This window comes from Excalfactoria chinensis, chromosome 3, assembly GCF_039878825.1.
Source record: "Excalfactoria chinensis isolate bCotChi1 chromosome 3, bCotChi1.hap2, whole genome shotgun sequence".
In the NCBI taxonomy this organism is placed as follows: domain Eukaryota; kingdom Metazoa; phylum Chordata; class Aves; order Galliformes; family Phasianidae; genus Excalfactoria; species Excalfactoria chinensis.
In genome coordinates, this window is record NC_092827.1 from 8,005,912 (window position 1) to 8,032,736 (window position 26,825).

General features: G+C 36.0%; 1 protein-coding gene across 1 annotated transcript in view; it reads left to right on the forward strand.

The window, feature by feature from the left end:
- The window catches only part of APOB (apolipoprotein B), a 35,021-nt gene extending 10,687 nt beyond the window's left edge, over positions 1-24,334 (forward strand). Inside the window, exons 11-29 of the mRNA XM_072333104.1 lie at positions 96-213; positions 316-462; positions 1,366-1,577; positions 1,943-2,180; positions 2,722-2,898; positions 3,180-3,371; positions 4,148-4,315; positions 5,403-5,614; positions 6,163-6,345; positions 6,526-6,647; positions 7,295-7,505; positions 8,814-8,989; positions 9,131-9,318; positions 9,588-9,733; positions 10,731-11,107; positions 12,037-19,617; positions 20,459-20,573; positions 21,425-21,608; positions 22,514-24,334. Of these exons, the coding sequence (XP_072189205.1) occupies positions 96-213; positions 316-462; positions 1,366-1,577; positions 1,943-2,180; positions 2,722-2,898; positions 3,180-3,371; positions 4,148-4,315; positions 5,403-5,614; positions 6,163-6,345; positions 6,526-6,647; positions 7,295-7,505; positions 8,814-8,989; positions 9,131-9,318; positions 9,588-9,733; positions 10,731-11,107; positions 12,037-19,617; positions 20,459-20,573; positions 21,425-21,608; positions 22,514-24,334 (12,568 nt within the window). The remainder of the gene's footprint in view (positions 1-95; positions 214-315; positions 463-1,365; positions 1,578-1,942; positions 2,181-2,721; positions 2,899-3,179; positions 3,372-4,147; positions 4,316-5,402; positions 5,615-6,162; positions 6,346-6,525; positions 6,648-7,294; positions 7,506-8,813; positions 8,990-9,130; positions 9,319-9,587; positions 9,734-10,730; positions 11,108-12,036; positions 19,618-20,458; positions 20,574-21,424; positions 21,609-22,513) is intronic.
- Positions 24,335-26,825: the final 2,491 nt, after the last annotated feature.

Sequence of the window (26,825 nt, forward strand, 5' to 3'; positions counted from 1 at the left end):
TTTTTGTTCTTCTCTTGAGTTTGTTCTACTGAAATAAAAAATAAATATGCATTTTCCATTTTAACCATTTGTTTCTCATGCACTTTTTGCTTCAGGTTCTATAATGAGAAGATGATTGTGACAGAGGAAATAACAGATGTTGCTGACTTCATGGTATCACTGCTCGGTGCTGACTGTTCTGGAGATGCTGAACTCACATATCTCACACTTCGGGTATTTTTATTTGCTTCTTTCTTATCATAGCACATATATTACTTTGCTTCTATTGGTGGAGAAAAGAAATGAATCATCTTTCTTTGTTTTCATCGCTGACAGGCTATTGGAAACATGGGTGCAGTAATGGAGAAAGCTAAACCCAGCCTAAAAGCTTCTCTTAAAACATGCATCAGAAGTCAAGCTGCATCACTTTCAGTTCAAAAAGCAGCCATACAGGCATTCCGGAAAATGGCCCTTACAGACGAGGTAATACACAAGAACTAGAATAACCTGCCTTCAATTCACCTTGACTGTTCACATAAATAACTGAATGAAATAGGGCACTCCTATTAATTCATAATTTTGCTACCTCTCTTTTAGCTGCATCTAATAGAATTTCTTTTGTTAGTTTAATTTCTATCCACATGTCTGAGAAATTCTTCTGATTGAGGGAATGTTACTTCTTTGAATAAGCCACTTTCCATGGACACTTTCCAGCAAGGGGGTTAAATGGAATTCTGCTTATTTGAAGCTGAGTTTAAATAAGGAATTAATTCAAATTTAAATAAATTTACTAAGAAAAAACAGGTTGATATTTTATACTGGCACATTGTTGTCATTGTTATTCATAGTATTGCTTAGATTTGTGTTCACGTTACAATGGCATGACAATTTCAACATTAATAAGATCATCTCACCTCAAAGGTCTTGTTTCCAGACAAGGCTTAAGGAGTCTGGGAGCCCAAAATCACGTGGAGCCCTCATCCTCAGACTTACTTCCATTTGATTTTTTATTATTGTCACTATCTATTTCCAAGATCTGTTTTTAGTTTTCCTACAGCAGGGCATTTTGATCACCTTCTTTCTGAATGATAAAAAATTTAAGTTTTTTTTTTCTGCAGACCAGGGCACACAAGAAAATCATTTTTAGAAAAAACAAATTAATTTGCCAGATACAGACTGAGAAAATCTATTTTAATAAAAACATAATTTCTCTGAACAGATCTAAGAAAAGAAACAGTATCAGAATATTATCCATGACAAGACTTTGACCGATTTTAGGAAAAAGGGTACTTTGTAATTATGCAGTCTTGAAGAAATTACATACTTGAAATTATTTCATGCTGTCTCTTCTCTAAGGAGTATGACAATATTGTTATGTTTATGTAGGATCGTTCAGCACTTCTGAAAGAATTCCAGGAAGGGGATGCACCTACAGATAAACGTCTATCAGCCTATCTCCTACTGATGAAGAATCCTTCCCCAGCTGATCTCACAAAGATTATGAGAATCCTCACCAGGGAGAAGAATGAGCAAGTGAAAAGCTTTGTTGCTTCACACATTGCCAACATCCTAGACTCTGACGAAGCAGGCATTGAAGAGTAAGTAAAATTTTGTTATATACTGGTCTCCTAAGAAGAACAAAGTTTTTCCATAACTGCATTGAAAGTTGTTTTAGTAGTGTGAGTTTTCTATGTTTTTGTCATTGTTGTTCTTTGTTTGATTGTTAATTTGCTGGCTTGTTTTCTTTGTTTGAAGAACATCAACTGAACAGGTCTATGGCTTTGTTAGAGCAGGGCTGCTCTTGCCCTTAGACTTACTAGTAGTATGTGCAGAGAGCTAACCATGTATACAGTCACCTCTGTTGTATGAACGTTTGCAAGTGACGTAAGAAATCTCACACTTAGGGATAAAGATTTATTGCAATTCATACTGATCATATTTGCATTGCTATCCTTTTTCCTAGTCTAAAAAGCCAACTTGAAGAAGCGCTGAAAGGAAACGAGGTTCCAACAGCCAAAGATTTCAGAAAATTCTCACAAAATTATCAAGTTTCCAAAAGTGTTTCTGTACCTGGCCTCAATCCCGTCTCTGCCAAAGTAGAAGGAAATGTGATATTTGATCCAAACAGCTATGTTCCTAAAGAAACTATGCTGAAAACCACCCTGAATGTGTATGGTTTTGGCCCAAGTGATATCTTTGAGGTACAACTATCAAAAGCCTTTGCTAGTATTCAACTGTTTTCTTTCTCACTTCTGTTTGCTTATAACAACTTTCCATGAATAATGTATTGTTTTTACAAGCTTTGGGAGAAATCTAAAGATCACTATGCTTACAAGGAGACTTTCATTTGATCTCGATGGGCTTTAGAGCAAGCCATCCGTTATGTGATGTCACTTGCCTTTGCCTGGATGGACGACCCTGTTGGAATTATTAAAGGCCACAGCTAGGGTAAAATGAACTCATCTGTAACAAATGGACTTCATGCTAATGAGTCATTACTGGCACTCTGAAGTGCTCATAGTAGATTCTAAGTGAGATACAGCCTATGTGTAGGTTTTATGTTGGATGTCGCCAAAGACTTCTTAAGTTCTAATATTATCATAAAAAATCTTCCCTTAAGAATCATAGACTTGTACGATATACTTTCAATGCATTTTTCGTTCCCCAGAAAGTCTGTTTGTTGTAAAGGTACAAAGAAGAGGAGAACCTCTCTCAGTTATGGCATTGTTCTGTTCGTTTCAGCTTGGCTTGGATGGAAAGGGATTTGAACCAACACTGGAAGCTTTGTTTGGAGAGAAGGGATTTTTCCCAGATACTGCAAGCAAGGCTCTGTACTGGGTTGATGGCAAGGTGCCAGAGCAGGTTTCCAAGGCTCTCTTTGACTACTTTGGTTACTCCCACGATGGCAAACAGGATCAGGTATAGTTTGAAAGCATTTTCTGTGCAGCCCAGCATTCCTATATTTACATAGTAATTACAGCACTTATATGTTTATTGTATGTGAACTTAATCCTTTTCTAGTATGCTAAAGCAGAAGTCCTTAATGCTGTTCAAAAGTGTTCTTTCTTCATGGCATGTGGATGGGCCTTTTTCTGTAGAAAGAAAAACTAGCAAAGTTAACTGATATTCAGTGTGTCATTATTCTGGATACATGACCTTATGGATTTCTCTATATCTATTTTTTCTGACTGAATTTTCAGGAGATCACTAAAGCAATAATTCTTAACCTCGAAAAACTGATAAAAGAATTGAGCAAGAAGGAAGCTCCTGAAGGAAGAGCATTTCTGCGAATCCTGGGAGAAGAGCTTGGGTACATGAAACTCAATGATTTCAAATTGCTGGGAAGCATAGCTCTCGAGTTCATTAAAACTCTTCAGAGAGTTCCTGAAATGGTATGTTTCTGATTTTTCAATGTATATTATTCACCAGTATTTCTTTTTCCACCAAAGTTTTGATTTTATTGATATATTATATGAAGAATGTATATTTAATGCCCATTCTGGCCACATAAAATAAAAATACTTAAAATGAAATATATAAATTTAGTCTGAAGGACTTTAAGGAACCCATACAGACCCCCCAATAACTAAGTAGAGTCCTTCTTGTAGACAGGTGAGGGAAAGGAAAAAAAGTAGGTTTCAGATATTATTGCAGAATTGTGATACATTCTGGAACAATTCCTAAAATTTCAATGCTAGTCACTATGGCACATTACTGATTATTTTTATTATTATTATTATGAGATATATATATTAACATGAATTAATAGTATATCACATTAAAAAGAAAAGGGAATATATAGTAAAACACTGCTTTTGATGAAGTAATAAAGACATTTTTCTATTGATTTTGGGGAATCCAGAATCACAGAGTCACACAGAATCACAGAATAACCCAGGTTGGAAGGGGCCTCAAGGATCATGTAGCTCCAACCCCCTGCCTGGCAGGGCCACCAAACTTCCATGTTTACTAGATCAGGTTGCCCAGGGCCCCATCCAACCTGGCCTTGAACACCTCCAGAGACGGGGCAACCACAGCCTCCTTGGGCAGCCTGTTCCAGGACTTCACCACTCTCAATCCACATTACAATGGTGTATCTCAAGGCAGATGATAAAATCTAGTATCCAGCATCCATTAGTTAATATTTGTTTCTTTGTTTGGTTCACAGCTTGCACAAGCCATCTCAAAAGGAGTTGACAAGGACTTATTTGTCCACTATATGTTTATGGACAATGAGTTTGAACTTCCAACTGGGGCAGGTTTGCAACTGAAGTTTGCCTTTTCTGGAATAGCAACACCTGGGGCAAAAGTAGCTGTGAAACTTCATCAAAAAAGTGTAAGTCTCAACAGCTCTCTTTATTTTGGCTTCTCTTATAAATCAGCAACCCTCGTTTAGGGATTAAACTGTTTACACCAAAATAATTTTAAAGACTAAAATACTCGTGAAAAAAAAAAAAAAAAGAACTTGCTCATTAGAGATGATTAAATGTGTTTTAATCATCTGTTAGATCTAATCCATTTCACGCCTGTGTATTTCTCTCTCTGTGATCTCAAATGAGAGTAGTGCAAAAAGCTGAAGCAGAATTTGATGATCAAACCAAACAGTTAATAGAAATTGTTGATGCAACTAAATTAAAGTGAAATTTTTCCTTTCCAGTTAAAAGAAATATTGGTAAATGAGCTAAACAAAACTTTTCTACAAGAAATAAAACATTTTACAAATTAAAACATTGAAGTGGATGCGACACAAAATACGTTCTCCAGTTAAATTTTTAAATGAAATATTTGGAATCTTTTTTTTTTTTTTTTTTTTCAGTTTTTGTAATTGTTTCACTCTATTTTAGTCATTATTTTATATCAAGACTTCAGTAGTTTCAGTTCACTGAACTTTCAATTTGATAATGTGTACAGTATTTAAGTAAAATTTTTTAAAGGCCCTTAAAGTTGTTCTTGGCTGCCATTACATTATTTGTGGCATCTTTTCCAGAATCTTGCATTCTGTCCATTCTAGCTGTAATGGTGAAACCCAAAGCTTGAAAAGGAGCTGTTTTCTGTTTAGAGAAATTGAAATCTTGGATCCTTTTCTTTTTTTCAAACACTTCACTCATTGTTTTGGACAATTGCTCTATTTTCTCTACAGTGGAAAACTGGTTCTTGTTTTCAGATTTAAAGATACATGCAAGTAACTTCAAGTACAAAATGAGTAGTTCTGTGTAAGGTTTCCCAGTGCTGTCATCTTGCTGTATTTGCTGTATGACAACTGTCGCTTATTTGCTCCACCAGCTGATCTCATTTGGGAACCAGCTTTTGAAAAGCAAAATAAATTATACATAATCTACCTCTAGATTATCAAGAACGAGGACATTGTGTTCTAAAATGTATTTTGGGAAAATAAAATACATTATTTTTCTTTTCTTAAATAGATGCATGCAGAACTCATTGCTAAACCTTCAGTAGCGGTTGAGTTTGTAACACATCTGGGAATAAACATGCCTGAATTTGCTAGAAGTGGTGTGGAGATGAATTCCAATATATTCCACGAGTCTGGAATTGAAGCACATGTTAGTGTGAAAGCTGGACAGCTGAAATTCAGTATTCCTGCCCCGAAGACCCCAACAAAGCTCCTCAGTATCAGGTAATGAGAAGTGAATGAGAACTTCTGAGATTGTGTTCTTCCCTTCTTTTCTTCAGTTTTCACTGTGATAGAATTGAGAGATGAGGGCAAACATGAAGAAATTTTCTGTCTAGAAAAATCTCAGGCATTGTAAAACTGGGATAACATTTCTTGTAAGATAAGTAAATAGCTTAGGAACCAGGCCTCACAGATTCTTTAATTTGTCACTGTTTTCTGTAACTTCCAATAAGATAAGTACCATTTCTATTGCTTTGATTTCTCTCACATGAAATTGTTATATTAGCAATGTCTGGTTTTAAATGGAATGTAAGTGAACTGCTTACATTAATTGGAGAGGATAAGTGGCTCAACACATGGAATTATAATTACTGCTAATAATGCTTGTAATAATAGTAATAGTACATTGCTTGATCGTTGAACCGTCAGTGTTACTTCATTAAGCCCCTACCTCAGTCATTTTTATTCAGAGTGTAACCTTACTAATACAGCAACTTGTGCAACATCTAAACTCCTTTTCTGGGAATAAATTACTCGCTTTCCTTCTCCAGCAACACATTACATTTGGTGTCTCCCACCAAAACTGAAGAGATTCCACCTCTGATTGAGAACAGAGAATTCTCAACTTCATGCAAGCCTTTCATTTCTGGTCTAAACTTCTGCACCAAATTATTGTACTCCAATGCCAGTTCCATGGAGGCAGCTCCATATTATCCCTTGACTGGAGAAACCAGGTAAGTTAGGAAAGCACTGACTATGTCTATTTTGTGTTAACTACCCTTCTCTCTTAGGGCTTATTATTATAGTACCCTTTTACCTAAAACTTACCTTTACAAATATTGAAATACAGACTAGTATGATCAGATCATGGCAAAATCAGTTATTTACAAGATGTTTGTTTACTCCTCCTTTAGATTTGAAGTTGAAATAGTGTCCACAGGGGAAGTTAAAGAATACTCTGCAAGTGCAAACTATGACCTACAGAGAGAGGGAAATGACCTGGTAGACACATTAAAGTTTGCAGTACAAGCGGAAGGTAAGAGTCTGAAAAAGAAATACGGTTTAGCTCTGTTTTGATCTATATGTCACTGAACTCGAGAAAAAAATTTTTATGAATAAAATATAGTAGGGCTATGTACAGTATGAAATAGAACACCCAAATAGGCACTCTCACTGTGCTTCCTATTTGCAGCCACATTACAAGTTCTTCATGATTTTGTATCTCTACAAACTCCTTCATGAGATTCAAATTAAACTTCAATGTCAGTGAATGAAAGAATGGAAAAGGAGAAATTATTTCAACATAAACAGAAGAAAAATTACATTTCTGATGAAATATGAAAGTAAAGCATACAAATGGAGAAAAACTGCATAAAACACAAGATGTTTTGTTTTTTTTTATGAGACAGCAAACCTTATGCAACAAAAATAGTGCCAGGTTAAGTCCATGATGAGCTTTGAAAATAAGGAGAAAAAGATGACCCTGTTTCTGACTGAGACCCATTCAGGCTCGATTTAGATTTTCAGGGTGGTATAATATATATAGATAATATATAATATAATATATAATAAATATATATAATAAAACATATATAATAAATAAAGATATAAGAATGTTTTCTCCTTAGAAAAGTCCAAAATGCCCCATAGTTGTGAATAACAGGACTATATTATATTTTCCAGGTGTAAAGCAGCATGAAGCCACACTGACCTTTAAGTACAACAGAGACAGGAAGATTCTGACCAGCGATGTTTCCATTCCAGATGTTGATATTGACTTTGGTACTAACTTCAGAATCACTGATGAATCTGTTTCAGGGAAGAAAGCATATACATTTGTTATAGACTTTAATAACAAGAAGATTTCGGAAGTTACGCTTACTGGACAAATAAGGTAACTGATAAAACTACTTTTTCAGACTTTTGCAGATATCTTTGGGTAAGGTAATTGAAGTTTTTATTGAAGGTAGAAATTTTGGGAAAAATAATATCCCAGTTTGGATAGATTTTATATATGTGTGTGTGTGTTGTGTGTATGTATATATATATAGACATATAAAATTGTCATTCAACTCCCCTTTGAAAAACCTTGAAATATTTTACTTGTAATCCACCACATACACATAAAATAAATGCACCTAATATACGAACTGATCCTTTCTACCACATGTACATGTGCAGTTTGTGTTGCAAGTTTTTAGTGGTGGTTCTTCCACGTTTGCAAACATGATTACAAGAATGAAATTTTACTAGAGCTATTGCAGGTGTGCTGGTCCAAGGATATAAGCAAGGACTGTACAGAGAGGTATTAGGTTTTACTGGGTATATTCAGGTCTAAGAGAGTTATTGCATCTCCCCACAAAGGGCTCTAACAGCACTCAATAAGCAACAAAACCAAAAATAGCTGAGAGCTTCCTGTAAAAATTCCCACGCTTCACGATGAGAATATTTCCGGGAACATCTACAGGGGAGCTCACAAAAATGTTCAGCCTGCCAGGGTTTCTAAAATTGTCTGCCTCACAAGCCCATGGTGAAATGAGCTGATCACATTCTTTAATAAACCTCAATCTTCCATGGAATTCTGTGATCTTGATGGTGCCCCAGGGAGTCTTTGTCTTTGCTGTTCATGCAGAATTGCCTCTGATATCAGTGGGAGTTTTGGACAGATGTCAGGGACCTCAATTCCCTTTCATTTGCACTAACATAATATTAGAATTTTGCTCAAGTCAACAAAGTTACAAGATATAAAATAAATGTGAGTAAAGGAAAACGAAGCCCAGTGGCATAATATATTTTGTCAACTGTTTTGTTTCTATTTGATTCACGGTCACACTCAGTATCCTTAGCTGAGAATTCAGCTTGAGTAAGGAGTTCAGAATTTAGTTAAGGTAGAATATTACCAGACAGGTAGATATTTCCATCAGTTTCAGTATTATGGAATTATTCAGAACACATTAAGGAATTAATATTGTGTGTATTCACAGTCATATTTTAACAATTTTCCTGAAATTCCCAAAGTAACCCATGGGAGCTGAAGATGGTCACTGACTCAGAAAGAACTTTACAAGTTTGATTAGTAAAAAAAAAAATTAGAAAAGTGTCACTTTTTACACTCCTTTTAAACACTGAAACTACTCCTGAAACACAAGTAAAAGAGTAGAATGAAATGTTTTACATTCACATTTACATTTTGCTTTCACAGATATGCTGGAATGGAAGAAGCAATGGTAAGAGGCACTGTTTCTATTCCTCGTCTGCAATCTGAACTTAGAACTGAAGCACTGGTTAATTATTCACCCACCAAAGGATACCTTCAGATGAGCTCAGCTGTAGAAACTCATGGGAACACAATTTCAAAAAGAGTTCTTCTGAAATATGGTATGGGCAAAAACATAATTCATGTATGCAACCTTTAAATATAAACACCTTGTTACCTATGTTTAGATTATATCACTAAATAGAACATAAATATTACTGATTTTACTCATTTATTTATTTGTTTTGATCCACTGTTTTCAGATTCTGAAAAAGCTGAGCTAGAGTGGAATACAGGTGCCAGTGCTGCTGTGGGAAGAATGTCTTCTGGCTTCCAAATTGACTTTGCAGACTACACAAAGACTGTAGAGAAGTATGCCAACGAACTGCTGGATCGGAAAGTCGCTCTTACAGATATGACAATGCGACATATTGTTTCACAATTCATTGTGGTATGTTTCAATCTACAGTTATAATTACAGCATCAGCATGCAGTCCCGATTAATTTTTGTCTGCCCAAGGAAATCACAGCCGGGTCAACTTGTAAAAGCATTCATCAATTTGAATAAGATTTAGTTTTCCAACTTTGGTCAAGTCAACCAATTTATCAAATTCCTAGTTGAATAGTTATATTCAATTGTTGTATTGGCTTTCAAATAATTTATATAGCTTGTAAAAGGTTAGGAAGTTTTAAAACTTGTCATTCACTTTGAACCAACAGGCAACCAACACCTGGCTGCAAAAGGCATCAAAAGATGTCCCCTATGCCCAGACTCTACAAGCCAAACTAAGTGGACTGCAGGAACTGAACATTCAGAAGATTAAATTGCCTGTTATCACCATTCCTGAAGAACTTTTCCTGAAAAGGTAGGTAGAGAATTATGATAAGCACTTGAGCAACAAAAAGAGAGACTAACAGGCAGATAAATAGAATATTTTTTCTGTCTCTACAAAATTAAACCATAAACTAGCCAACGTGATCTAGACATGAATATGCTCATGTACAGTTGATTTCATTGCAGTTTCTAGTATGTATTATTCTTACCAATTAGTATTCATATCACAGTGTTTGGTAATATCTAAATTGGTACATCCACAACTAGTGCTGTGATAAACTGAAACATAGTTGTATAGCTTGTTCATGAACTAGAGAAATGTTGATGGGAAAGATGAATGTTAAGTGTAAGATTGTAAGACAGAATTATAAAAACAGATGGGGATCAGCATTGCATGTGATCTCTGTTTGTACTGTTTTTCCATGTACTTTCACAGTGCTAATATGAAATGTTACATCTCTATTGCTTTCATTGTGTTCATAAGCTAAGTATTGAGAAGGAAAATATATTTTCTCCTAAATTCTCATCAGTAGTGCACATTAGAATTTTCTTGGATGTCAGCAATTTTTGTTCAAATTCCTTCATTTTGAGAATAAGGCACATTTAGATTTGGATTCTTAGAGTATCAAATGAAAGATTGACAACAATTGCATATTTGACCCCTTGAATGACACTCTCTTCCTGTGAGCTTAGGTTAGTTAATCTCTGAATGAAGATCCAGGAATGCTTGAATTCTAATCTTAAGTCTTATGGAAATAGTGTGATTCTGGCCTACTTGGTATCTCAGTTTTATTTTATCTTTCTGATAAAATAAAGGGAATAAACACTGACAGAATTCACCATTATCAAAAATGCTTTGAATAGGTTCTGATAGATAAGTGCTTTAAAAATGCTGATAGATACACTTCTCTCTAAACCTAAAGTAAGGATACAACCATATAAGTAAGCCTAATATTCTGGGATACGTAGAAATCATGTACATGTCCTGCTGTTGCATAATTTTTAACAGAATCACTTTTATTTTCTAGTGAAGGCCGGATCAAATATAGCTTCAATAAGAACAGTTTTCTAATTGATATTCCATTACCGTTTGGTGGAAGATCGTCCCATGACATAAGAGTGCCACAGACTGTTAGAACACCTCGTCTGGTAATAGAGTCTATGGGACTAAACATACCATCACAGGAATACAGAATGCCAACATTTACTGTTCCAGAATCCTATCCTCTTCTTGTGCCTTTATTTGGTGCTTTAGAGGTCTCTGCTAGTGTGCACAGCAACTATTACAACTGGACAGCAGAATACACTTTGGCAAATAGCAGCACAGAGAAAATATCCAGAATAGGAACTACTTACACTGTGAATGCTGATTCTGTTTTTGAGCTACTATCCTACAACATGAAAGGTAAGGATATGCATTGATTCTGCAATACTAGCTAAACTATTTTGATGATATGTCCTATTTTTTAACATATCGTGTATCACACCTTCATTTTCACATTGCTTATTTAAAGAAAGACATTCTGTAATCTCTTTGTTTTTAAAGATGTTATGTGTATTTGTTATTTAGGAACTAAAGTTGAAGTCAAATAATCCATTAATAATGGATTAATAATAATTAATCTTAAGGTGTATGTTTTCCAATATATTTCATACCAAAGCACAGTTCTTCAGATAAATAGTTGTATGTAATAGTTGACTAGGCAACTGTTTTCAGTATCAGGCAGGTGTGTAGCTATGCTTCCAGTTTCTTCTCTATATGTATAGGTATGGATATAAATATACTTTTTATCATTTGTAAAAGTCCACATACTGACATTACCACATAGCAGTTAGTCCAGATCCAGACTAGTTAAGAGTTAAAATGGGGTGTTATTTTAAGGTATTCTCAAATTGCAATTTGTGTTCTCGAAGTGCAAAAAACTTTAGTCTCTACTAAATTCTTCACCATATATGATGTATGATAAAGGCAACATTAAATAAAAAGAAATGTCATCTGTGCTCTAGTTTCAGCTATTCCCAAGAATCCATCTTGTTAATCTTATATAATAACATAAATTTGCATCATCTTGTGGTTATATTTAAGAGAGTAATGAGTAGATTTAATTTATTAATTTATTTATTGTTTGAATTTTTAGCCCTGAATATCAACATAGAAAGAATTTTTTTTAGAAAAGTTTTATACCAACATTTTTGCCTTTAAAGGGGGTTATTGTAATATTACTGTGGTTTAAGCAGTCACATGAAAGCTTAATGGCACTGGAGAAAATGGTGTCTTAAAATAAAAAGAGATACATTACATTGTTATCTTTTGTCTTCTTTTTCCTATTTCAGGTTCTGGAGAAGCATCTTATAGTAGAAATGGATTCACTTCTGCATATGAAAATCATCTGAAGCACAGACTCTTAACTTCAGATTTTAAAATGTCTAGGACAAAGAGTTATGAACCTACATCAGTTTCAAACTGTTCCATATTTCTAATGGCATCCAGTTCTCTGGGTCCTCAGCTTTCATTTTCCAGTGATATTGTTTCTGAAAAGACAAATAGCATGAATATTAATAATGTCAAGATAGAAGGGCAACTGGAAGTAGCTTCTATGTTTGCAAGAAGCACTTACACTATGTCAAGCTCATACAATGAAAAGAGACAAGTTTTAGAAGGGAAGTCAAATCTGAGGTTGGATTCTTCTTACCTTCAAGCTACCAATCAGCTATCTGGTAGATACACTGATGGTGTATTTTCCATTACTTCAGCTTCTGATGTACAAAATGGACTATTAAAGAACACAGCTTCACTGAAGTATGAAAACAGCCAGCTGAAAATAACATCTGAAACAAATGGAAGGTATCTACAGCTCGCAGCTGTCAATAAACTCGAACTCCTTTTGTCAAGGAAGATGGCAGCACTTCGCTCTGAGTACCAAGCCACTTACAAGCAAGCCCAATGTTATGCCTTATTCGCAGGTTCTCTCAATTCCCAGGATCTTGTTTTCAACACTGATTTCTCTCTGACTGATCAAAGGAATCGAGCTGCACATAAATCATCACTCAACATTAATCAGTATGGTCTAGCCAGCAGTGCAACTACAAATGTTCAGTTTAGTCCACTGACAATGCAGAGTGAAGTGAATGCCAAACTTGATACTTCTGGAGGCTCTATGTCACTGTCATCATCTGGGCGCTATGGAAAAAACAATGCAAAATTCAACCTAGGTGGAAGAGTGAGCTTAACGGAAATAACGCTGGGAAGTGAATATCAGAGTACAGTTCTGGGTATGGACAATAAACATGTCTTAAATTTCAGAATAAATAGAGAAGGACTCAAGTTTTCAAATAATTTGCAAGGATCATTCAAAGAGATTAAGCTGGAGTACACTAATGACTTGAATATTCCTGGCTTATCCCTAACGTTTGTTTCAAAGTTAGACAACAGCTTCAGCTTTGACAAGTTCCACAAGCATGTTTTTGACCTTCAGCTGCAGCCAAGATCGCTTACAGCTAAGCTGAACAATAATATTAAATACACCAGAACTGAAGTTTCCAACAAAGCAGAACTGCTCCTTGAGCCTCTGAAGCTGAACTTGGGTGGCAATGTGAGAGCGGCCTATGGAACAGATGAAGTAAGACATACCTACACCATTACGTATGCTGATCTAACTGCAAACTTTAAGACAGACACAGTTGCAAATGTCCAAGGGGCAGCAGTGAGTCACAGAGTTAATCTGAATGTGGCAGGACTGGCTTCCTCCATTACTATGAACACAAACTGTGATTCCAAATCTCTCCGTTTCAGCAATGCTCTGCGTTCCACTATGGCCCCATTCACTATCACTGCTGATGTCCACACCAACGGTAATGGAAAGCTGATTGCTCTGGGTGAACACACAGGAGATCTTTACAGCAAAATCCTGTTCAAAGCAGAGCCTCTTGCTTTCACCATCTCTCATGATTACAGAGGATCTACCAGCCATAGCATCAAGTCTATGAAAAAATTCACTACACAGCTTGATAACAAATTTCATATACTTTTTACTCCATCAGAGCAGTCGAGTGCTTGGAAATTGAAAAGTCAACTCAACAGTAACATATATTCACAAGATATCAATGCTTACAATGATGCAGAAAAGATTGGCGTGGAACTTAGTGGAAGAGCTTTAGCAGATCTCTCTGTGATGGATACAGAAATCAGATTACCATTCACATCTGAAGAAGTTAATGTAATTGATGTGTTAGGCCTCAGGGACAGCGTCTCAGAGCCTCAAGAATTCAGCATCTCTGGCTCTGTGAAGTATGACAAAAATAAAGATATGCACGTTATTAACTTACCATTCTTGGAACATTTGCCACTCTACTTTGAACAAATCAGAGGTGCCATTTTATCCACGCTGCAAGCTGTACAGAATTACCTTAAAAACATTGATGTGGATGAATATATGAAAAAATACAAGGCAACTTTAGATGAATTCCCACAGCAGCTTAATGATTACATGGACAAACTGGATCTGAACGGCAGAGTTAGCACCATAAAGACTAATTTGATTGCTTTCACAAAGGACTATAGAGTAACATCTGATGATCTCGAAATCATTCTGGAAAAAGCCCTGGATAATCTTCAAGAAATACTGCTCCAGCTTCAGGCCTATATGGTACAAATAGAGCAGTACATAAAAGAGAATTATGATCAGCTTGACATTAATGCACTTATTGCACAGCTTCTTGACAAAATAGTTGAAGAAATGACAGCTCTAGATGAAAAATATAAGATAAGAATGACTGTAGTTGACACTATTCAGAAGTTACAATTTTTTTTTAATCAGTATTACCCCAGCAACATTGGAAGCAGCGCTATGACTTGGATTAAAAATGTAGATGACGAGTACAGGATCACAGGTAGGATACAGGAGAACCTAGAACAGCTCAAGGTTCAGATTCAGAACATTGATATCCGAAGCTTTGCTGAAAATTTGAAACGGAAGATTAAAATGATTGATGTTAAACAAGTATTAGAAAAATTAAGGCGTTCGTTACCAGTTAAAAAAATGAAAGAAGTTCTTGAACAAATCAAAGACTTTATTCTGAATTGGATGGAGGAGTACGAAGTGTCTGAGAAAATCAGTGCTTTCCGAGGTCATGTGCATAAACTGATTGTAAAATATGAAATTGATAAGCACGTGTATTTTTTATTGGACAGAATGGTAGAACTGCTTAACCAGTACAGAATAAAAGAAACAGTCCGGAAAATGATCAACTATGTAAGAAAAATTGATGTGAAGACATGCTTCGATAAAATCGTGGCTTTTATTGATGACGCTGTCAAGAAAGTACAAACCTTTGATTATGAAATGATGATAAAGAAACTCAACAAATTCCTTGACATGATTATAAGGAAACTGAAATCTTTTGACTATAACCAGTTTGTTGATGACACAAATAACAAAATCCAAGAAATAACACAGAAAATAAATGAAGAACTCAGAAATCTGGAACTTCCACAGAAAGCAGAAGCATTGAAACAATATATGAGAGATTTTAGTGCTGTAGTTTCAAAATACATAGAACAACTAAGGGATACCAAGCTTGCTGCTATAATTAACTGGCTCAAGGAGCTCATCGATTCAACAACATTTACTAATTTGAAAGCCAAAGTAAATGAGCATCTGGAAGATCTGCGAGAGAGGATTTCTGACATGGATATCTCCAAGGAATTTGAATGGTATCTTCAAAAGATAAGCCAGTTCTACAATTCTGTTGTCATATACATTTCTGAACAATGGAATATAGCTTTTAAAAAAATTGTTACTTTGGCTGAAAAGTATGATCTAAAAAATTGGGCTGAAAATTTAAACCAGTTTATTGAAACAGGATTTAAAGTCCCTGAAATAAGAACAGTTATAGTCACTATACCTGCCTTTGAATTCAGTCTTCGAAGTCTTCGGGAAGCAACTTTCCGAACACCGGACTTCATTGTTCCACTGACTGATCTGCAAATCCCCTCCTATGAGATAAATATTAAGAGACTAAAGGACATTAAAATCCCATCAAAATTTACTACCCCAGAATTTACTGTTCTGAACAGCTTTAAAGTTCCTTCTTATACAATTGACCTAAATGAGATTAAGTTTCAGATTGTGAGAATGATAGACCAACTCATGTCTGGTCAGTTTCAGCTGCCAGCAGTTGATTTATATTTTAAAGATCTGAAGATGAGAGATATGCCTTTTTCTGCGATTTCTTTTCCAGAATTACAAATGCCTCAGTTGGAAATCCCAGCATTATTGATTCCAAAACTAAATCTAAATGAGTTCCAGATTCCTGACTTGAAGATACCAGAGTTCCAGCTTCCACGTATTCCACATACAGTGACTGCTCCTACATTCGGCAAATTGTCTGGTGCTTTTAGGGTTGCCTCCCCATTCTTTACACTGTCTACTCAAGCTGAAGTTCATAATACTACAACATCTGTGAACAGTCCAGAATTTGTGACCTCTCTTTCAGCTCAAGCAACATCCAAATTAGATTTCCTAGTTTTCAGTGTTATTGCAGATTCACATGTCTTGGCTCCTGAAATGAAACAGCTAAAGCTTAAAAATTCCATGAAGGTCAGCCACAAGTTCCTTAAAGTTGACCATACCAATGAAGTGGTATTTTTAGGGACTTCTGTGTCAGGTGAAGCTGAAACTAGAGCAAAATTCTCTGCAACAAAAAATTCAGTAGAACTTCAGAACAATTTAATAGTCAACCTGCAAAGAAAAATTCAGGTACAGAGTGGAACATCATATTCGCACAGGCTGAATATTCCACAAGCTGACTTTTCCAGCCAGGCTGATCTGGTCAATAATATGACAACAGAGTTAGAGGCAGGACGCATATCATTTACATCCAATGGCAAAGGAAACTGGAAGTGGACTTCTCCTAACTTCTCTGATGAAGGCATTCACAATTCACATGCCACCTTCAGGATTGACGGCCCTATTCTTATATTTTTTGCTGATTACAAAATCAATGATAGGTATCTGAAAGTCAGCCAATCTATGAGATATGAATGTGGTTTCCTAAGTTATGCAACGCTTCAGGTTCAGTCAGAAATTGAGTCACAACGTGTGGGACGTAGCATTCTTAATGTAAAAGGCACAGGACAGCTTGGAGGAATGAAAATAGAATTAACGGGCTCTCACAACGCTCGTCTCAATGGACGGATTACTGGAACTGTAAATAATGAGTTTTTGTTCTTGGCACAGCCTTTCGAAATTCGCCTATTAACCAACAACGAAGGAAATGTGAAAATCAGCTTCCCGATGAAACTGACTGGCAAGATTGACTTCCTGAATAATTATGGTCTTTCACTCAGTTCTTCTGTTCAGCAGGTCAGCTGGGAAGCTACTGGCAGGTTCAATCAGTACAGGTATTCCCATAACATGTCTGCTGGCAATAATGATGACAGAATTGAAGCTCATGTTGAAATGAGTGGAGATGCTAATTTGGACTTCCTAAATATTCCTCTAACAATTCCTCAGCTTCAGATTCCCTATACTGGAATCCAGACACCTCAACTAAAAGATTATTCACTGTGGGAACAGGCAGGCTTGAAGGATTTATTGAAGACTACAAGACAGTCTTTTGATTTAAATTTGAATGCTCAGTATGAGAAAAACAAAGATATGCATGTAATCCCACTTCCTTTAGCCACAGTGCATGAAGCACTTAACAAATACATAATTTTCTTCAACAAATATTTTGAGAGAGGAAGAAACACAGCTTTAGATTTTCTCACAAAGTCATATAATGAAGCCAAAACAAAATTTGACAAATACAAAATACAGACATCACTGAACAAACTGCCACGGACCTTCAGGATTCCAGGATACACTATTCCAATTCTGAATATTGAGGTTTCTCCTTTTACTGCTGAGATGCCAGCCTTTGGTTACATGCTTCCAAAAGAAATAAGCACAACAGGATTCACAGTTCCATTTATTGGCTTTTCAGTACCATCTTACACGCTAGTATTACCTTCTCTGGAACTTCCAGTTCTTCATGTTCCACAGGACCTACGCACTCTAAAGCTTCCTAGATTTAGAATCAACAGCCCATCAAACCAGATCTTAATTCCTGCCATGGGAAACATTACTTATGACTTCTCATTTAAATCCAGCGTGATCACTTTGACTGCAAATGCTGGGCTGTTTAATCAGTCAGATATCGTTGGGCACCTTAGTGTCTCATCTTCATCTGTCATTGATGCACTACAATTTAAGCTGGATGGCTCAACCAGTTTGACAAGAAAAAGAGGACTGAAGCTGGCCACAGCACTGTTCCTGAATAATAACAAATTTGTAGGAGGAAGTCATGACAACACTATTAGTCTCACAAGAAGGAACCTGGAAGCTTCAATGGTGACAAATGCAAAAATCAACACACCAGTTTTTAAAATGAATTTCAGCCAAGAACTTTCTGGAAATACTAAATCTAAACCCACTGTTTCTTCAGAGTTAAAAGTAACATATGACTTTACCACACCTAAGCATGGCATCAGTGCTAAGGGAGGAGTTGCTCACAAACTTGCTTTAGAGACTCTTACATCGTACTTGTCAGTAGAAACATCAACAAAGGGGAATATCGATGGAGCAATTTACACTGGAAATACATTTTCTGGAGCTCTAGACCATGAAGCAAACACCTATCTGCATGCTAATGGAGTTCGATCATCTCTCAAGCTTGAGGCCAACTCCAAAGTAGATGGACTCTGGAACAGTGAAATGAAAGAAATACTTGCAGTTGAAGCATCTATCAGTCGTGTTTATGCAGTCTGGGAGCACAATGGGAAAAACTATGCACGATACACACCTCTCTTCACAACGACAGGATCTCAGAAATGCAAAGCAACCTTTGAGCTGGCTTCTTGGAGAATGTCAACAGATCTTCAGATTCAAGCCACTCAGCCAAATTCCTTCCTGGACACAGCCTCAGTTAATCAAGTTGTCTTAATGAAAATCAGCCCTACAGACCAGAAAGTTGGTTGGAAGGGTGAAGGCCAAATTCAATCATTATCTCTGAGTCATGATATGCAATTATCAAATGAAAAATCAAATGCAAAGTTTGATATTTCTGGATCTTTGGGAGGATACATAGACTTCCTGAAAAGAATTAATTGTCCTATTTCTAAGAAGAGCTTCTGGGATATCTTGAAGTTGGATGTCACTACCGTTGCTGACAGAAAACACTACTTAAATGCTTCAGCATCCTTCATGTACACGAAGAGTGACGATGGTTACTTTTTCCCTATGCCTGTGATTAGGTTGAGTGATGGCTTCACATTCAGCATTCCAGAGTTACACCTGAAGGTTCCAAGTCCTGTTCTCAGCACTCCAGAGTTCAGAGTTCCATTCTCTACCCTCCAGGTTCCAGCATACACCATTGACTTGCGCAACGTAAAAATTCCACAGACACTAAACATAATGCCATTTGATGTAAATTTACCCACACTGCCAAAACTGAGATTCCCCAGAGTGGATGTAGGAGCCAATTATATTACATTAGAAGAATACAAAATACCATATTTTGAGTTGACAGTACCAGAATACCAAATAACTGTGTCTCAATTCACTCTTCCAAAGAGTATTTCTCTTGGCAGCTTCAATGTGGATCTGGATGAAGTAGCAAATAAGATTGCAGATTTTGAACTGCCTACCATTACTATTCCTGAACAGAAAATTGAGATCCCCCCTCTCAAAGTGTCCTTGCCTGCTGGAATTTACATTCCATCATTTGGTGCCTTGAGTGGATCTTTGAAAGTTGCTTCCCCTCTGTATAATGTTACCTGGAGAACAGATTTAACAAATAAAAAGGAATCCTTTGAAGTGTCCATTGACTCTACATGCAGCTCAACATTGCAATTCCTGGAATATGACTTGAATGGTAAGACATTAAAATTTAGTATTCCATAATTTTGGGAGAAATGCTGCTTACTGTTTTTCACAGATATTTTCTTGGACTTTGCTTATGAATGGGCTGCTATCTGTTTAACAATTATATTAGATTGTATCTCTCCTTTCAACCCCATCAGCATTAGTCAGACACCCTGAAGGCTGATGACAAAATGCATGGATAACTAATAGCATGCTCTGCTATTTAAAAAAAAAGAAAATGGAAAAGACCTCTTTACTATATTGCTGCTTCGTACTTTAAATTGCAGGCAACATGACATTCCTCCATTACTTATAATAATACATATAAAGGAGAGAAAGTAGGCTGACTTTTTAGGTGATTCAGTTCAAATAAAGAAGTTTTTATCCTGTTTCTTATGAACTGACTATATTTGATTTTGAAAATTACTCCAACTCAGAAAGCTCAGATGTCCCATACTGCTTTTAGTTCTGGATTTTAGAATAATAATAATAAATACATCAGAATAAAACTATAAACCCTCAAGAAATTAGAATCCCTATTTATGGCCTGCATAAATGCAAAATGTTATACCTCTGTCATTATAAATGTAGGGTAAAGTGGAATTTTTAAATACTCTGGTTGAACAAGCCTTTTTATGTCTTTTTATCTGGGGTATTATCGAAGTTTTTTTTTGTTGTTTTTTTTTTGTTTGTTTGTTTTTTGTTGTTGTTGTTGTTGTTGTTTTTAATGCATAATTTTACATACTATGAAAATACTCCAAAACTGGCCTTCTGGAAGACTGCTTGACATATATTTTGTGTTGTTTGCTGGTAAATTCTGGTAATGCACACATCTGAAATCTGTTTCACAGTTGTTTCGAACTACAAATCTGAAGAAGACAAGTTTGTAGTGAAGACCACAGGCAGCTTTGCTCATCGTGACTTCAGTGCAAACTACAAGGAAGATCTCTCTGTTCAAGGATTTGGGTAAAGATTTATTCTGATAATATAATTTATAATAGGCAAAAGTGACAATTATGTACATGTTACTTTGAAGACCAGTACCTGAGAGTGCTGTGCTATAACTAGTAACTATTCTGTCATTATTGGTGATAACACTTTCAATCTTGAGATAGCTCGAATAATTTCTCCCTGGGCATACCCACCATAGTTTTTCTGAGCAGTCCTATTTCATATCATTTCTGAGCTATGAACACAGCATTTTACAATCTGTGCGGTTCTAGATCAGACCTGCAGCACATTTTTTCACTGAAGGCCTCTGTAAACATAAACCATTAAAGAGTAATTTTTATTCACAAGTACCAGTACTGCAAATTACAGAGCTGACCTTCTAACTGCTTCTTTTTGTCTACAAGTGTTGTGTTTATACATCCAAGTGACCAAAATTTGTGAAGGCAAGTAAAAAAGCAGGCACAAAATACTTCCTATACTTTGAACTGGTGGAAAAACTGAAATCAGCTTTTAGAGGCCTAGAAAGCTTATAATGGTGTAGCTGCACATTTTTATTTGCTCTCACGATTAAATGAAAATTCTAAATACAGCACAAAATGGTACCTAAAAAAAAAAAAAAAAAAAAAAAAAAAAAAGGAAACATTGAAATAGCATGAACTTTTGAACTTTTGAATGTGTTAGACAAAATCCTAAGAAACGTGGATAATAATAATAAAGCCCTCCTTTTGTTACAGGTTGATTGTTAATGTAGATATATGTAATACAGTAGGTGGTATTATATTTAGGCATATTGCATTTTGTACTTCCTCAGTGCCTGTGCTGTCTTTGTGCATTCCTACATACCTGTGTATTTGTTGTTGTTATAGAACTGTGGAGAACACGGCATCACTAGACGTCATCAGCCCAACATTTGCTGACGTGCATGTGCGTTATCAAATGACTGACAGCATGATATCCTCCTCAGTATCCTCTCCTTCTGCTGGAATCTTGGGCTATCTTGTTCAAATAGAAACTGACACCCTCAAGGAGAAATTATACTACAGAACTCTGGTAAGCTTGATATGACCAGTAAAAAGAAAAATAGTTGAGCACTGTCAGATAAAAAATCCCTTTTTAAGTTTTTATGTGTTGATGTTAAGACATAAATTAACCATCCTTTGTCGAAACAAAAAGTATATTACCAGTAATTACAGTTTTTGTTGCCTATATTGGCCCTGCAAATTCTAAAAATAGCATCTGTGTGAAGAGACCAGTTCAGCTTCACACAATTAATTTTGCCTTCTGCTATGATCAAGAAAACACACTTGTGTTTTTTTTATATTACAGAACTAGTTTTTTTATAAGCCACTGATCTGGTTTGGCACACACCCACTAGGCTATTTACACTTACCTCAGAAGTGGTTTTCCTTGTGATCACTAAATTGGAAGACATCAGATCATCCATAGAGTATCTTCTTTTTGGGTTCACTAATATGTGACCAGTTTATCTGAGTAGCTTTCATTCTAAATTCTACTATAGATTTAAATGGTTGCAAAATTAAATCCTCTTATGTTTTTGTGTTAATGAAAGGCAGTTTGTATTAACTTTAAATAATTTCAAGAACTACTGGAAGGCTCATTTTCTTAAATAATTCACATGCTTTATGAGAAATCATGGGTATTATTAGAAAGGAAGGAAAAATGTTTCCTAGAGTCAAACAAAACAAAAACAGATTAAATTATGCCATAGTACTCCTGTACAAAGAAGCACAGAGCAGTCTGGTAAAATAATTTGTTCCAAACTACCCTCTCAAGCTGTCAGCAAGCATACAGTAGACAAAAATGTGTTTGTGTCCTAGTATATAATAAAATCAAAAGGATGCAGAATGAGAATATTGAAATATGTTCGTTATAAATCGCACTGAATTCATTTTGTTTACAAAATCCCTTACACTTATCTTGTTTTATGCTTTCAGTCTGCTCCTCAGAAGGACATTGACATACTAAAAAGTGAGATATCCTTCAGGAATCCTGACATGATTCAAATAAAATTCAACTGGAAAGAGGATGCTGCCAAAGACTTGCTGTCAGGTTTGAAAGAAAAAGTACCTAAAATGACAAATGCAGTCTATAAGTGTGTTAATCGGTACTATAAGGAGCATATGGGACTGGATATAAGTGATGCCACTGTCATAATGAAGAATATGATGCAGAATAATGCTGACAAAGCTTACACAATTGCTGTAAGACAAATAGATCAAATGGATGTTCAGCTTCGCACAGCTGCCAATGAAGCCTCTGACAAATATCAGGAGATGAAGCTGAGAGCTAGACAGCTATATAAAAGAGCAGCAGATCAAGTTGCACAGATTGACTATCAAAGAATAAAAGCAAGGCTTCTGGATGCTACAGTTGACCTAATGGAAGAATATCAGAAAAAAATAAAACACCTAATTGACTCCGTCATTGAATTCCTGAAGACCACAAAATTCCAGGTTCCTGGACTGTCTGAAAAGTATACAGGTGAAGAATTATACCTTATGACTACAGAGAAGGCTGCAAAAGCTGCCGATGTATGCCTTTCAAAACTTCAGGAGTACTTTGACGCCTTGATTGCAGCTATCAATGAACTCGAAGTCAGAGTTCCTGCTTCTGAAACCATCCTCAGAGGTCGCAATGTACTTGATCAAATTAAAGAAATGCTGAAACATTTGCAGGAGAAAATCAGGCAGACCTTTGTTACTCTCCAAGAAGCTGACTTTGCAGGAAAGCTTAACCTGCTGAAGCAGGTGGTGCAAAAAACTTTTCAGAAAGCAGGAAATATGGTTAGAAGCTTGCAGTCCAAAAATTTTGAGGACATCAAAGTCCAAATGCAACAGCTGTACAAAGATGCAATGGCTTCAGACTATGCACAGAAACTTAGATCCTTGGCAGAAAATGTTAAAAAGTACATTTCTCAGATGAAAAATTTTAGCCAGAAGATGTTACAGAAGCTTTCAGAAAATCTGCACCAGCTGCTCCTCTATGTAAAGGCATTGCGTGAGGAATACTTCGATCCTACTACACTTGGACAGTCAGTGAAATACTATGAAGTAGAAGACAAGGTACTAGGATTGATGAAGAATGTTATAGATACACTAGTCGTTTGGTACAATGAATATGTTGAAGATCTTTCTGACTTGGCTACACGCCTCACAGACCAAGTAAGAGAACTGGTGGAAAACTACAGCCAAGAATATTACGACCTTATAACTGATCTTGAAGGAAAAGGAAGACAGAAGGTTATGGAGCTCTCATCTGCTGCTCAAGAAAAAGTCCGATATTGGTCTGCAGTTGCTAAAAGGAAAATCAATGAGCTTAACAGGCAATTTAAAGCAAAACTCCAGGAGATCTATGGGCAGCTTAGTGATTCCCAAGAAAAACTAATCAATGTGGCCAAAATGCTAATTGATCTAACTGTAGAGAAGTACTCCACATTCATGAAGTACATCTTTGACCTTCTTCGTTGGTTTGAGCAAGCAACAGCTGACAGCATAAAACCGTACATAGCGGTTGGTGAAGGAGAGCTTAGAATAGATGTGCCATTCGATTGGGAGTACATTAACCAAATGCCCCAGAAAAGCAGAGAGGCGCTCAGAAATAAAGTGGAACTAACCCGCACGCTAATTCAGCAAGGCGTTGAACAAGGCACCAGGAAATGGGAAGAAATGCAAGCATTCATTGATGAACAACTTGCCAGTGAGCAGCTGAGTCTTCAGCAGATTGTGGAAAACATACAGAGGCGCATGAAAACCTGAATGAACACACAGAAGAGGAGAAATAATAAGTTTGTACCACAGTGTATTTAAAAGTAACAGCGATTAACATACTGGAACTTCAGGTAGATACTGTTTGAATCTGAATTTATAACTGAAAACTAAATAATCTACAGTAGGTTATTTTAATAAGCTTAATAACCCAATAAATGAGTTCTTTATTACATTTTTGTGTCATTCATTGAAGCTAGTTTTACTTGGGCCATAGGGCTTAATCCAACAACTGTCAAGGTCAATGGAAGTCTTTGTATTGTTTTCTGTGTATGTTGGATCAAGCAAGTAATGTGCAATACATACTGTAAATATTCACAAAAGCTATGAAATACATACAAAAGGTGGATTTTAAAATAAAGGTCACATTTGTAAGATGAAAAATAACTTGGAAGCACATCTATTTCTCAGCACAGAAATACCTTCATAGATAAGGCATAAAAGAATGTCACTGAGTAGGAAACAGAGTCTTGGAAAAATTCAGATAACAGCAATGTTCTATTAAGAAAAAATAAATCTATATGTATATCAGTTTTCAAAATGATATGCCACGAATTTTTTTCTCAGCGGCTAATTTATGATTCAGATATACATGTTTTTCTTACCTGTGATATCTTTTGCTTGACACCACATTGTCTAACTTCTATTTTTCACAAGTTTATTTGACTGTCAGTGTTTCACTGATATTACTGAATGGACTGGGAGTCAAAATGTTTTCCCCTCCATCCTTTAGGCTGACTTCACCTAAATGAATTCCCAATATAAATAGTACTGAAGAATTCATTCACAATATGGGACTGCTTTTGAGTGGAAAATGGGACCTGTTGTGGTTTGTCTTCATCTGTTGGGACACTATATATATTGCTTGAAAAAGGCTTGCTTAGGCTGAAATAATATTGCCTCTTTACGAATAAACTCTTTAACAAGCAAGACTAGAAATACGCATGCATGTTTGTTTTGATACCATCAGTCTACTCTGTAAGATGATTTTTGCTGTTTCATTAATGGGAAACCAGAGATTATCTCATCCATTTGTTTGAAGCCATGACCTTTCAGAGTCTAGTTTCATTTCATGGTGTGGTGGGTTGCATACAGGAAGAAATGGAGCACCAGTTTACCCTTTTTTTTGCCCTGAAGAGTTGCAACTTGTGTATGTCACTCTTCCCAGGGGAACCAGAGATATAAAACTCTGTTTGTGAGTTCTATGAAGTATCATACTAAATAAGGACACTGGCTACAGAGCCTTTTCACCTTCATCCACAATGAAACTGAAATCTGATGTCAGATTACACAACTCATTTCCCCGAATTTCAGAAATGTTTAAGAACAAGCAGATTTCTCAGACACTGCCTGACTCTCATTTCCCTCCATCATGACAAATAGCACTGTGAAACAAAGGACAGTAGAAAGAATTGTAAAAGTTATGGGAGGAAAAAGATTTAAAGTTTTGTCTTCATGGCTATTTACTTCTGTTCATCATCCACAGTTCTTGAGAGGGTTATAAATTCTGAAGAAGGAATTACTTACAAATAATGGGTTAACTGAATAATAAATATGCCAAATAGCATAAATACTGGTTCTCTTTGGCAAGAGTGAAGCTTCCCAAGAGCAAACACAATAGTTTGCACAGTGAACTGTGGTTAGAGGTTAGAGGAGATTTCCAAGTCTCAAAGCAGTGCTGCCGCCAATTGGATTAGAGCTCTCCATCCTGTCATCAATCTGACAGTCATCTTCCAGTCATTCCACAGTTGTTTTGGGGAGAGCCTGGAAGCAGAACATCAGTCTCAAAAATTAGATCTTGGTGGAAGTTAGCTGCAGTACGAATTTGTATCTGCATACCACAGATGTTATCTTAAGCACCTCTTCGAAACTCCTGCCTATGTTTTAACATAGAAAGGAGTGTGTGTTTGCACGTATGCACAGGTACAACCCACAAGCATGTACAACCACATGTAACTTTGAATTCTATTCCTGTTTGGTTTTCTTCATTATTTTCTTTTTCTTTCAGGTTCTAGCAGATGTCAGCCTTTTTTTTTCCACATAAAGTATTACAGAAACATAGACAAAACCGCAAGTGTTCAAATAATGGTACAATTGACTCCACTTATGAAACTTCCGTGATATAATAATTTGAAATATTTTTAGTTCCATTTTGGCCTCTTTTTCAGCCTACTTTATATAATAAGAAATAATATATTTCATTAAATTGAATTGTGTGGGAGATAACAGGGAAGAAACAACTATCTGGGGCTCACTGACATTGTTTCTTTTTTTCCTATACTCTTCATCGTCTGAATTCTCATAAATGCCAGAGGGGCTTTTCTTTATAATTTACAGCAAGTATCAGACATAGAGCAGAACTGGTTGTAAAAGTTTAATTAAGTGAAACATTTTAACAAGAAATTCAGAGAACAATATGCCCTGCTCTAACTAAGTGACTGTAGAAATAGCATTGACAAGAAGCGTGTGTGTTCCTAAATGA